General features: G+C 46.0%; 4 protein-coding genes across 4 annotated transcripts; 2 read left to right on the top strand and 2 right to left on the bottom strand.

Moving 5' to 3' along the window:
* Positions 1-2,579: 2,579 nt before the first annotated feature.
* Positions 2,580-3,468, top strand: BKA55DRAFT_657824 (family 3 polysaccharide lyase; the record flags this gene model as incomplete). Its single annotated transcript, XM_046197496.1, has 1 exon — positions 2,580-3,468. Exon 1 carries the CDS (start codon positions 2,704-2,706, stop codon positions 3,466-3,468), a length of 765 nt encoding a protein of 254 aa, XP_046040978.1. The 5' UTR covers positions 2,580-2,703.
* A 614-nt stretch (positions 3,469-4,082) lies between these two features.
* On the bottom strand, positions 4,083-4,628 carry BKA55DRAFT_681858 (uncharacterized protein; the record flags this gene model as incomplete). The annotated part of the gene is made up of 2 exons (XM_046198275.1): positions 4,555-4,628; positions 4,083-4,489 (listed from the first exon to the last, which is right to left on the bottom strand). The coding sequence occupies exon 2, from the start codon at positions 4,473-4,475 to the stop codon at positions 4,083-4,085; it is 393 nt and encodes a 130-aa protein (XP_046040977.1). The 5' UTR covers positions 4,476-4,489; positions 4,555-4,628.
* Positions 4,629-7,420: 2,792 nt separating this feature from the next.
* Positions 7,421-9,202, top strand: BKA55DRAFT_587097 (uncharacterized protein). The gene is made up of 4 exons (XM_046194628.1): positions 7,421-7,535; positions 7,589-8,152; positions 8,212-8,346; positions 8,402-9,202. Exons 1-4 carry the CDS (start codon positions 7,482-7,484, stop codon positions 9,113-9,115), a joined length of 1,467 nt encoding a protein of 488 aa, XP_046040976.1. The 5' UTR covers positions 7,421-7,481; the 3' UTR covers positions 9,116-9,202.
* A 2,163-nt stretch (positions 9,203-11,365) lies between these two features.
* BKA55DRAFT_530704 (uncharacterized protein) lies at positions 11,366-12,180 on the bottom strand (the record flags this gene model as incomplete). Its single annotated transcript, XM_046189162.1, has 2 exons — positions 11,366-11,942; positions 12,002-12,180. The coding sequence occupies 2 exons, from the start codon at positions 12,178-12,180 to the stop codon at positions 11,366-11,368; spliced, it is 756 nt and encodes a 251-aa protein (XP_046040975.1).
* Positions 12,181-12,578: the final 398 nt, after the last annotated feature.

Below are 12,578 nucleotides of genomic sequence, written 5' to 3'. Positions count from 1 at the left end.
GAAGCACCGGTAACCTTCGATTATGTTTAATGGATGTATAGGGCGATTCCGGGGAATGTCTTATCCCCGAGCGAATTGTTATCCGAATGGCCTCGGAACTTACCTTGCCGAGCCAGTTGGAAAACTACAATAGGCTGTGTGAGTTTCTGCAGTGTCCTGGTACCTTTCTCCTGAACTTCCGCGGAAGGGGCGAGTCAAATTATGCAACCGGATCTGACACGCTGCAGCTCAAGTAAGGCCGAGACGAGAAGATCAAAAAAAAAAAAAATTATGCGATAAGACGAAGAGATAATATTCCAAGCTATTTTTGTTTTATTTTTGCTTTTGTTGTTTTCTAGGCTTCTCAGAAATTAGAAATAAGAATAACTCACGAGAACAACTCATGAGAATTCCATGCTGCTGGAACCAGAGAGCCAGTAAGGAAGCAGTTCTACAGCGGCAGGGGCTAGCACGGGTAGTCTCTAAGTGATGTGGGATGTAGTGAATATAACAAGCCTCTTGGAGCTATCTTAGCCCTCGGGTTTAGAGCGTGAAGGACGCAGGCGTACATAGGAGAAGTCCATCTACAATACAATACAATACAATTTATTCCGCCCGGGAGGGTACTGTTGAACAGGTGCTGGGGTCTCACGTGTAAGCAGGGATACTTTAAGATTGCAACCGAAATGGTAAAACCTCTAAGGGGCAGAATTCAACAACACACAACAATGAATACATCAATCTGCATCAATGAACCGAATAAACGTAATGTCTGACAGGTACGCCTCACAGGGCCCACAACGTTAAATCTTGTTACATTCTTTTCCAACTTCTGGTCCTGAGACCCCCAAACCTCACTAATCCCTACTCCTCGCCACATTTCCCAGCCTCGCTTGTCCCTGCGACATGCCTGCTTGAAGGCCAACTTCTCCAAGTGTTCAGCGTCCCATCTTCAGCGGCTGAAGCCTGGTCTGTCTGCCAGAGGCTGTACTATACTAGTTCTTGCTGTATTATATCGTTTGGTTTGTTAGTATATCTTGTATGTTTTCATGTCTGTGTTGCGTGGTTGAGAACTAATTGATCAGATAGAAAGTGAGGTATATGAGGGATTTTTGATCGGCATGCTTATCTGATCGGTATGCTTATCGTGTACGCTATCATTAGTTTAGCTTTATATAACTTGTAATATAACTATAATTTTAATAAGATTAGCTTTATAATAAATATAATTTTTAGTAGTGTAATAATTATAAGAGTAGAGAGGTATAAAAAGCTAAAATTAATATAGCCTAGAAATTAGGAATAAGTTATAATTATCTAAGCGATCTCATGACATGACCAAGGTTCAACTCCTCTGTCCCTTGACTCATATACGAACTTCTGTTCAATTCCGGATATCATACTTCCTAGATAAAACGAGACTACACCGCTTTCAACCACCTCGTTAACGCTGGGAGCTTCGCATTGACTGTTCCGTGGTGTTCAGTGGAGAAAAAACCACGGTGGCATACCACAAAAAGATGAAAGGGCCGAAAATGTGGACGGCTATCCCATTTCGCGGGGGTTTCAGATAACAAAAACACAGCGTGGAATATGGAGTCATGTCAAGGATTGTTGGTTGCTGACCACCCACGATATCCGAATGACTGGCTAACGAGCAGGATGTTCGATACAGGACGAAGGTTTACGGAGCATCCAATCAAGTTCACGAGTTCCCTTTTCATTTTTGGGGCATAGCTATCTAGAAACGGAGAATATGTTAGGCCCCTTAATTTGAGACAGTCCAAAAACGCTCAGATAACTAAGCTGTGGCTGCGGCGTCTACGTTTCAGTTGACATATCGTCAGGCAGCTGGTCATTGCCCACTAGCCATAGGTATGGTGCAGTGACGCTAATCTCAATGAAGCTTGTCGAGAGGAAACACGAGCCACAGAAATATTTTTGGCCGTATCTTGACTAGTCCCAGTGTAACCTTGGCCGAAAATCCACTTTGCCGAGCTTCATGATTCCACTTCATTTCCGCAGGCGACGGGGGTTAGCTCGATAAGTTCCTTTCAGCCTTTCAGCCTTTCAGCCCTGTCTTTCGGGCGATGGTCCGGTCTTGGATGATTGTCACTATTTTGGGAATACTGCAAAAGAGAGAGTTCGTTCTGCATGGTTGAAGTTTCGTAAATCTCCGATTTTGTTTTAGCCCGTTTGAAGAAATCAGCAGTTTTGAGACTTAATTTCAGCAAGGAAACAAGAAACAATCGTTCTCAAGACAATGCGCACAATTCTTTATGCTGTGCAGCTATCAGCAAGGGTCATCATGGCCTTGTTCATCCTTGCGGCTCCATCCGAGAAGACAGGCAGACAGATTGCATGGTGACACGTTCTGGCATGGCCGATCGGCGAGATGCTATCTTTCTGTCTTTGATCTTCCTCCAATCACATCGCGTCCCCTGTTAGCACCCATGAATTAGATCTGAAACGTTGAGCTTACATGGGGGCAGAGGCAACTCGCGAGAGGCGAACTGCTCCTCAGCGCTCACGATCTTTTCATATATAAGGCTCAAGACTCGCCCGTTTATATCCCATTCTCTTCTTCATTCCTCAGTTCAATCGTCTCTCTTTACAAACATCTAAGTTTCTTACCCTCTTTGACCCTGGTGGTTATCCTCTCTTTAAGTTCCTTACATACTTAAAGTCACTTTCGACCTTTTACAAACAACCAACTCTTTCAAAATGAAGTGCTCCATCGTCCTCTCCAGCCTTTTCGCCTCAGCCGCCATCGCCACTCCTCAGGGCAATGTCACTCCCAACACCATGGGTGCCCTCGAGAAGCGCGCTTCCTTCCCTATCCCCGCCTCCAAGGGTTCCGTCACCTACAAGAAGGTCCAGGAGATCTCCGGTGTTTTTGACGGAAAGATGAAGACCTACGGCCGTGGCGTCAGGTGCACTGGCCAGAAGGAGGGTGGTGACTCTGATGCCGTCTTCATCCTTAAGAACGGTGCTACGCTCAAGAACGCAATCATCGGCGCTGACCAGATCGAGGGTGTCCACTGTGAGGGTTCTTGCACCATCGAAAACGTCTGGTGGTCCAAGGTCTGCGAGGATGCCCTCTCCCTCAAGGGTGATGGTAACGCTCTTGTCAAGGGTGGCGGTGCCACCGGCGCTGACGACAAGGTCATCCAGCACAACGGTCTCGGCACGGTCACTATCGATGGCTTCACCGTTGTCGACTTCGGTAAGCTCTACCGATCTTGCGGTAACTGCAAGAAGATGGGCACCCGCAACGTTGTTGTCAAGAATGTCAAGGCTTACAACGGTAAGCTCCTGACCGGCATCAACTCCAACAAGGGTGACAAGGCCACCATCTCCGGCACCTGCGCCACCTCGGTCAAGAAGGTCTGCACTGAGTTCGAGGGCACCGTCCCCGGCAAGGAGCCCAAGCAGCTCGGCTCCGGCCCCAGCAACGCCTGCAAGTACACCACCGTCAAGTCTTGCTAAGCGGTCTACGCATGGTGATGATCTTGGTGCCCGTCAAGATCCCTAATGTTCGCATCGGAAGATAGTAACGTCTGGCAGTGGAGGATCATTGTGGAAGAGTTGCACAAAGGGTTAATCAAAGTGCTTGAGGATCTCTTAATTTAGATCGGGAAAGTTACCAGTTTTGTATCTTTCAAAATCATATACTTGCTTTGTTACTTTGAACCACGGTCGCTTTCTGACTCACCGTGATAATAGTGCCCACATATTATTAACAACGCCAAGATGAACACGTCAACGGTAATAGATGCCTTGCATAGTTGCACTAAAACTTCCTGTACCCAAATCCTGTCACAAGTGTTTGTTGCCATTCCAACTGTTCAGTACCTTTGGCCAGTTCAGTATACAATTTAGCATGACCTCCTGCGCTCGGCCCGTTCCACATTGGGGTGCCATCCTCGAGTCTCTCGTCGGTATACTAAAATCTGCATCGAATAATTAGTACTCTATAGGGCCAGAGAGGAGTCTGGAGCGCTTAATTGAAACCTTGTCCTTGTATGGCGTCGCTGCAACCTCAATAAAAGCAGCGGCACCCGACTTTCCAACGCACAAGGCCATGAGTGATGGGATGGGAGCTACGTTCTCGCAGTTCCGCTATAGATAAAAGTTGGGCTGCTTGATGGGAGAAGTTCTTTCCAATCTTTTACAGCTTCTTGAGCGGCGGTATAAGCGCTAAAGATATTGACTGCGGCGCTCTTCTTGAAATCTTCCAATGGAATCTCGAAAGCATCTGTTTCCCGTATAGCGGCGAGAATACTGGTCGTGGACATAGTGGCGAGTACGCCGCAAAAGGCCAATAGGGCCGTGATACCTCGTTTTTCTGCATTGCTGAACCTCGAGTACACAGGAACTTGCGCACGGTTTGATTCAGTGTCCCGAACACTGGTTCGGTGTCTGCCAATCTCGAATCGTTCGCTCCGTGCTGGAGTCGACTGCTCAACGACCAAGACGGTACTCGTGGTAGACATTCTGGGAGTCAGAGCTATCAAATAAGTAAACACAGGAGATACTCAAACAGCACGTGAAAGAACTGATAATTTAAAATACAGTGATGGTTAGCCAGTGACTCAATTGGCTGCGATATCGGAAAAGGAATAGACCGATGCGGAAGTATAGACAGCGATCCACTGTCTAGAATTTCAATGCCGATGTATTATGTGAAAACGAGGATTTACTTAACCCAGTAAACATGGGTAATTGGTTATTAGGATTACTATTGTGGTCTGGTTGACGGAGAAGATCTTTCGACTTCCGGCTCTTTTTGTGTTATGGCCGGGACTCGGGGAACTCGGGAAGACAAAAGGGTTAGCTGATAACCTAGTATTACGACCTCCGGTCCCTCAACGCCATTGTAAGACCGAACTGCCCAACTTCCGGTCCATACTGATCCGCTATCTGCTTCAGTTCTTCGATGTAACCAGTATCGCCAGAGAACCAGATCGCATTAGGCAGTCCATCACGGCCTTGACCAAATTCCTCTCCCGTGAAAATGAAGCCGGTGCACTATTGCCCATGCGTATGCGATGTAGGGGTACTAATAATCTGGAACTTCTTTTCGGCAATCATAATGTCTATCTTCTCCCAAGGTTCAAGTACATGAACTGCAGGGTAAGGGACAAGGTTCTTAGCGCCATCAATAGTTGTGAAAACACGACACCTGTCAAGTAGACAAAGATCAAGGTCATCAATTATTGACATGATGTTCGTGACTGAGAAGCACTGCAATGACTGCACCGATGACGAGGATCTGGTCAAGGAACACTGTGCCTCGTAAAAATCATACTATAACGCAAAGCGGTAACAAAATGCGCCAAGCCTCAGCAAATCTACCGAGACGCAGCTTAGTTAATCGAAACCCTTCAAATAACGTGTATGATAAGCGAGTGAGCCAGACAAGCAAGTGAGCCAAAAATCCCTCACCTTACAACATTATAATTCAATCAGCTATATCTCAACCAACAAATATGCCACAGTCCTCAAATGAAGCTAGAATCCTTCTTGCCCTTCAGGCCCTTCAAGATAACCCTAAACTTACAGTCCGACGGGCGGCAAATATCTACAATGTCAACCGTAGTACCTTAGGTCGCCGCCAGCATGGCATTCTTTCAACGCGTGATACTCCCACAAAGTCACGGAAACTATCTGATCAGGAAGAGCAGATAGTAGTCCAATTCATTTTAGACCTAGATTTGCGAGGTTTTCCCTCGCGACTATCATATGTGGAAGATATAGCTAATTCTATACTTGCCAACCGCAACGCGCCATACGTCGGCAAGCGCTGGGCTTATAACTTCGTCAAGCGACAACCAGAGCTAAAGACACGTCTATCTCGGAGGTATGACTATCAGAGAGCTAAATGCGAAGATCCGACTATTATTCGTGGCTGGTTTCGGCTTGTAGAGAATACAATCGCGAAATACGGTATCCGATCAGATGATATCTGGAACTTTGATGAGACCGGCTTTATGATGGGCGTAATTGAGCCCGGAACAGTCGTCACAAGCTCTTACAGGCAAGGAAGACCAAAGCAAGTACAGCCTGGAAACCGCGAATGGATTACTGTGATCGAGGGGATCAATGCGGACGGTCAATCGATCCCGCCGTTTATCATTGGTGCAGGCAAGGATCACCTTGCCAATTGGTACCAAGAATGCGACCTCCCCGGCGATTGGGTTATTGCATTGAGCGAAAATGGATGGACTAATAATAAGCTGGGTCTCGAGTGGCTAAAGCACTTTGATCGGGCTACAGCTAAGCGAACGAACAGTCGCTATCGCCTCTTGATCCTTGATGGTCACGAAAGTCACCACTCCGTCGAATTCGAGAAATATTGCAAAGAGAACAAGATTATCACGCTCTGTATGCCTGCTCATGCCTCTCATCTACTTCAGCCTCTTGACGTAGGGTGCTTTGGGCCGCTGAAAAAGGCATATGGTCGAGAAATAGAGCATCTGATCAGATGCAATATAACCTATATTAAGAAGACTGAGTTCTTTCCTGCCTTTTACGCCGCCCACCAAGCTGCTATTACAGAAAGCAATATCAAGGGAGGTTTCAGAGGAGCTGGGCTTGCTCCCTTTAACCCAGAAAATGTCATCTCGAAGCTTGATGTGCAGCTACGGACTCCGACGCCTCCCGTAGAGGTCATAATACCATCGACCCCTTGGACTGCAAGGACCCCAAAGACAGTGCTAGAGGCCCAATCGCATTCTAAGTATCTGCAAGGAAGGATCAGAAATCATAAGAGCAGCTCCCCTGAGTCAATAATTGAAGCCGTAAAGCATTTTGAGAAGGCAACAACTGTTCTTATGCATAAGATGGTCTTACTAGATGATAGGGTTCGACAACTTGAACAAGAGAATAAGACAGTAGGGCGACGCCGGAGGGGAAAAAGGACTAAGGTACAGAAAGAAGGGCCTTTAACTATAGGGGAAGCATTACAAGCAATTGATCAGATAGATATTGATGCGCAGCTAACAGCTGAATCCTCGAGAGGTGGTCGCGGAAGGTCACAAGGAGCAAAGGTTCGGCAGTGTAGTATTTGCGGAAAGACCGGGCATAATGCAAGGACCTGTCAGGAGGCAATTGAGGTCAATAGGGAATAGTATAACAATTAATTTTAATTGATCAGATAGATTGTGGTGTTTTTATTGCGAATTTAATTTGGAAGGTTAAGATATGTGGCTCACTCGCTTGTCTGGCTCACTCGCTTATCAAGCACGTTAGGCTCGCTGAATGGAATGTAACGTTACGGCTACAAACCAACTATTTAACACTTGCGCTGTATGATTGGTCGTCTCGCGCTTGGGGGCTTTAGGCACGATGGACTAACTACTATCGGTCTGTAATTCCGCCAAGCCCGAGCTTATAAACCATGGTTTCGTACTACGTCAGCAACCCAACTTTCTTCTCTGCATGTTTTCCGAGTATTCCATTCCTATCCCATCAAGCATCAGGCAACGACTTCTACTACGATGAAAGTACGCAACCGAACAATCTGTCAAACGTGTAGATCACGCAAAATCGGGGTAATATCCTTCGTTACGTCATTACTTGTTGCTGTCAGCTGACCCACTCGTAGTGCGATGGGGGAAAGCCAGCTTGCTTGCAATGCACTCATACTGGGCGCGAATGCTGTTACCCTACAGACTTGTTATTCGTTTCCGAAACCGCAGCTAAGAAATCGAAAACCCCTGCTAAGAAGTCTGAAAAGAGAGTGGTTACCTCCAATGGTATAAGTGACAAGCAACGGTCACAACCGAAACTACCTCTTATGATCCCTGGCATACCGGACAACCCCTTACAAGGCAAGGTTCTGCTCATCATGCAAAGTTTCATGCCAGAAGGTGAATTATATGTCATTCATCAAAACAAACCAACCGAATCTCGCATTTGTGGCAACTGGGTTGAAGTCCTTCCCACGATAAGTAGTGGTGGGCAGGGACAGGCCCTTTCATCAGCAATACGCTGCCTTGCAGCATCCATATCTGATTTGCGGCAGAGTTCACACTCAACACGCGCTGAGCTGCTGTATAAATATGGTTCGGCAATGCGTGTGCTGAAGGGAGAATTAGAACGGCCGAATACAGACATATCGTCACAAGATGAAGTCGCTGTGGCCATCATGTGCCTCACGTTGACAGAGGTGAGTATGGGTCATGACCTCATAAAGGACGTCAGACTGACGAGACTTGTTTTGTGTAGATGATATTGCCGACTTCAACTAACGGTTGGTGGCGCCATATGGATGGCGTTGGTGAGTGGATGAGGCTCTGGCCTGCAGGGTCATTCAGTCTCGGAATCCGTCATAAACTTTTCCTTGGGTTTAGACCCCTATTGGTAAGTGCTTTGCCTCTCTGTTTGTGATTCATTGGGCTTTTGACTCATTAGCTAGATTCTGAAAGCCTTTTCATCTCGCAAGGCTTCCTTTCTTTCCAGTGAAGACTGGAAAACAAAACCATTTGAGTTCCAGCAAGAATCGCTAATGCAGCTTCTGTTTAGTGAGGCTTCCATTATACCCACGATTCTTGAATTAATCGATACCCTTGAGCATAGCCCTGCCTGTGTAGCTGCGTCAATTGCTACGGAGGCCATTTATCTCCTTAAAAGAACCTATGATCAATTACAAGGCTGGGGCGACCCTTTAGGTGCAGAGCCATCTACTGGCGTGTTTTGCTGGCAAGTTCCATCAAAAAGCTTGTCGGCCTGGGCAGGTTATAATATATGGTTTCCCAGTGTATCTGTCGCCAACATGGTCATGCATCTATGGGCGTTCAAAGTAGTTTGCTTGACTGAGATTCAAAAGCTCCGGACCAGGTTCCCCCATGTGTCTTGCGCCTGGCCAGTTCCAGTAGTCTGCGAACTAGGAGATTATCTCCAGGAGACCTATAGGGAGCTCTGTGTCAGGATCGTTCAAGGCACAGATTTCCTGCTCCAGGACCGCCTGGCGCTGTTTGGACCATTGTCTATAGTGTTTCCGCTCACCACGGCTTGCGAGGTATTCAAGACAGACGGAGAGCCTAGCGCAGCATTATGGAAATTTACTAGTAATACACTCCAGAGAAGTCTTCTATCAAAGCTTCAACTTGGATCATGTTACTTTCACTAGTTATATTAGATCAAACAACAATAAAGAAGTTATACGATACTTAGATAGAACCCAAACCATTTAAGGAATATATATATTCTCAGTCAACTATAAGTATTATAATATAAGTACAACGTGCATCACAAGTATGTGAGCCAGACAAGCATGCGGCACAAAAATCTCTCAATTTCTCCTCCTTTCATCTAATCAATCAATTCTCAACCATTTAAGATGCCACAGTCAAATATAGAGGCAAAAACGCTTCTTGCCCTTCAAAATGACGCGAAACTAAGTATCCGACGTGCTGCAACAATCTATGAGATCAAGGAGCAAAGGCTCCGTCGCCGACGGAATAGCATTCAATCTCCAGTCGATTGGGTGCCTAAATCACGCAAGCTATCTGATCTAGAAGAACAGATTATAGTTCAATTCATCTTTGACCTAGATTCGCGAGGCTTTCCCCCGCGACTGCGTAGTGTTAAAGAAATGGCAAACCGACTACTTGCCGACCGTGATATATCACCTATTGGAAAGCAATGGGCTTCTAACTTCATTAAGCGGCATCTAGATCTTAAGATGCATTTCTTTCGTAAGTATAACTATCAGAGGGCTAAATGCGAAGATCTGACTGTTATTTATAATTAGTTCGCCTTTATAGCGAATATAATTGCGAAATATAGTATTACCTTCGCCGATATCTATAACTTTGATGAGACTGGCTTTATGATAGGCATAATTGCAAGCGGAATGGTTATTATAGGCGCAGAAAGGCGTGGAAACCCGAAATCAGTGCAGCCTAGAAACCGGGAATAGATTACAGTCATACAGGCGATTAATGCCGAAGGGTGAGCAATCCAGCCGTTCATCGTTGTTGCCGGCCAATATCACCTCTTTCACTAGTACCAAGAAAGTAACCTCCCGGGTGATTGAGCTATCGCGACGACTTATAATGGCTGGATTGATAACGAGACTGGCATCGAGTGGCTAAAGCATTTTAATCATCATACAAGCATGCGATCAAATAGTCGCTATCGTCTTCTGATCCTTGACGGGCATGAAAGTCACTATTCAGTCGACTTTGAGCAGTATTGCAAGGAGAATAAGATTATTACGCTTTATATGCCGCCTCATTCATCTCATCTACTTCAGCCTCTTGATATTAGGTGCTTTGGGCCGCTAAAAACGGCATACAGTAGGGAGATTGAGCATTTAATCAGATGCTCTATTACCCATATTTCAAAGACCGAGTTCTTCTTGGCTTTTTATGCCGCCTACCAGGTATGACGCAAAGCAATATCAAGGGGGGTTTTAGAGGAGCCGGGCTTGTTCCTTTAGACCCCGAAAGTATTATATTAAAGCTTGATATACAGCTATAAACCCCAACGCCCCCTGTGGAGGAGGCTGGCCAGCCTAACTCTTAGGTCTCAAAGACCCTAAAGACAGTCCTCGAGGCTAGCTCTCAGTCTGAATATCTCGAAAGAAGAATCAGAAGGCATCAAAGTAGCTCTCCAGAGTCTATTCTTAAGGCTCTTAAGTCACTAACTAAGGGAACAAAGGCAATAATGCATAAGATGACCTTAATAGAGTCTGAGGTCCAGACCGTTCGACAGTCAAATGAGGCCCTAAGCAAGCGGCGCAGAGCGAAAAAAAACCCGGCTACAAGATAAAGGGAAGATGACTGTAGATGAGGCAAGGGAAGCAATTGATCAGATGGATATTGATACGCAAATACAGGGTGAATTGTCGAGAAGAAGTGGTCGAGGCAGGCGGGCGCGACCGAAGGAAAGCCACTGTGGGAAATGCGGTAAGGCCGGGCATAATAGAAGAACATGTCAGACTGTTGCTGAGCTGTCTAGGGAAGAAGATAGTAATTGAATTGAATTGGTTAGATGCTTTATTGTGTTTTTATCTCTAATCCTATCTTGAAGGTTGTGAAAAGTGCGCCGCATGCTTTATTACATACGTTATTTTATAGTGATAATTCTTTTTTATTAACCTCATATTTTCAATCTCGAAGCCAGGTTATAGGATTTAACACAATAAGTAATTGTCTTGTGTAAACGCCAATCAGTTTGCCAGTTGCTACTCGGCACAAAATGTCAAGCTATACATAAAAGCCTTCAATTGCGTCAAGGGCCAGATTAGCGCATCTGCCTAATACGTGCTCTAAATAATCCACGGGGATGCGTCCGCAGTCGGCAATACCACTCCTTCAGCGACTGAAATAGCATTGTCAAGGGTCGACTTACCCCGGCCTTGAGCACGTCTTGATTAAATTGTAGTCTCGGCTTTCGTCCGTCCCAGTGCAAGATCGCGATGCGGGTATCGATGATGCTTCCTAATAGTAGCAATGTGGTCACTCACGACCTGACGTAGCTGAGCTTGCCATACATCAAATGCGCCACGCCTCTTGATCAATACCTCTCGACAGTACAAAGTGTCAGCGTCCCGCGCCACATCTGAAATATCCTTGCTTAATAGTTCATGACTATCGCCAAACATGATATCATGCTCCCTAACGACTATCTCGACCACTTTCAAAGTTTCGAAATGCTCAAGCGGCATATAAAACCAGAAACGATAGGCATGTCGGTATCGTATCTCGGGTCGTTCTGGAATACCTGCCTCAATAGCACGAAAGGCTACGTTTAAGGCTAGAACATCAAAGAAGCGGTATGCAATACCGGCCATATCGCCGCGGTAGCAGTTGCGAGGAAGTTGATCCAGAAGTATGATCAAGCTCATCCAATCCAGGGCTGACGTAGGGTTAGCAGCGCGCAGGAGATCATCAATATCTGTCGCTTTAACGTTTAAGCTCAAAAACTCAAGCACAGGCCCAAATTTTGAACTTGATTAGAACATCAGTGACATGTGCGGCTTGTGGAGGTGGGCGAATGATGAACTTACATGCATTCTTGATCAAAGTCATCGTTCTGTGAGAACCAGACATAGGCTTCTTCTTTGTCAGGAACAACAAAGTGGTCGCTATCGGCTAAGTGCCGGAACCAGAACTCTCGCACATTGGCAAGCATGCCAGGATTTAGCAGTTGGGATAGCTCTGCTGATGATTGGACTGAGGTAGCCATGGAGACGGCGGTGATGGATGCAAGCTGTGCAAAAAGAAATGACATGCCAGATAGCCACGATGATTTGAATGAGTCGCGATGCGGTTTGAAGAATGAAGTCGTATTACCATAGCGTTATAAAGATAATAGGGGACTTAAATAGAGACCGTCAGGGCCCTATCCAGGTAAAGCCGTATATCCGTAGTTCTACACGGAAACCAGATGTCCACAAAAGTTCAAAGTAAGTGTCATTTCTAGTCAGTTGCTGCGTGTGAATTTTGCTTGTTTTGATTCGACAGAAGATCATGTATTTGGTCCCTTTTACCCCGTGAAGCGGCATTACTAATGATTACCAATGCTCAAACCTTCCTTTGCCCGACACGGCGCTTCAGATGCGTCATTAGTTCCGGTGCCGTGGA

This window comes from Fusarium redolens (genome assembly GCF_020744475.1).
Source record: "Fusarium redolens strain MPI-CAGE-AT-0023 chromosome Unknown BKA55scaffold_38, whole genome shotgun sequence".
Taxonomy (NCBI): domain Eukaryota; kingdom Fungi; phylum Ascomycota; class Sordariomycetes; order Hypocreales; family Nectriaceae; genus Fusarium; species Fusarium redolens.
The sequence above is the reverse complement of the archived record's forward strand: the minus strand, read 5'-3'. Positions and strand labels throughout refer to the sequence as shown.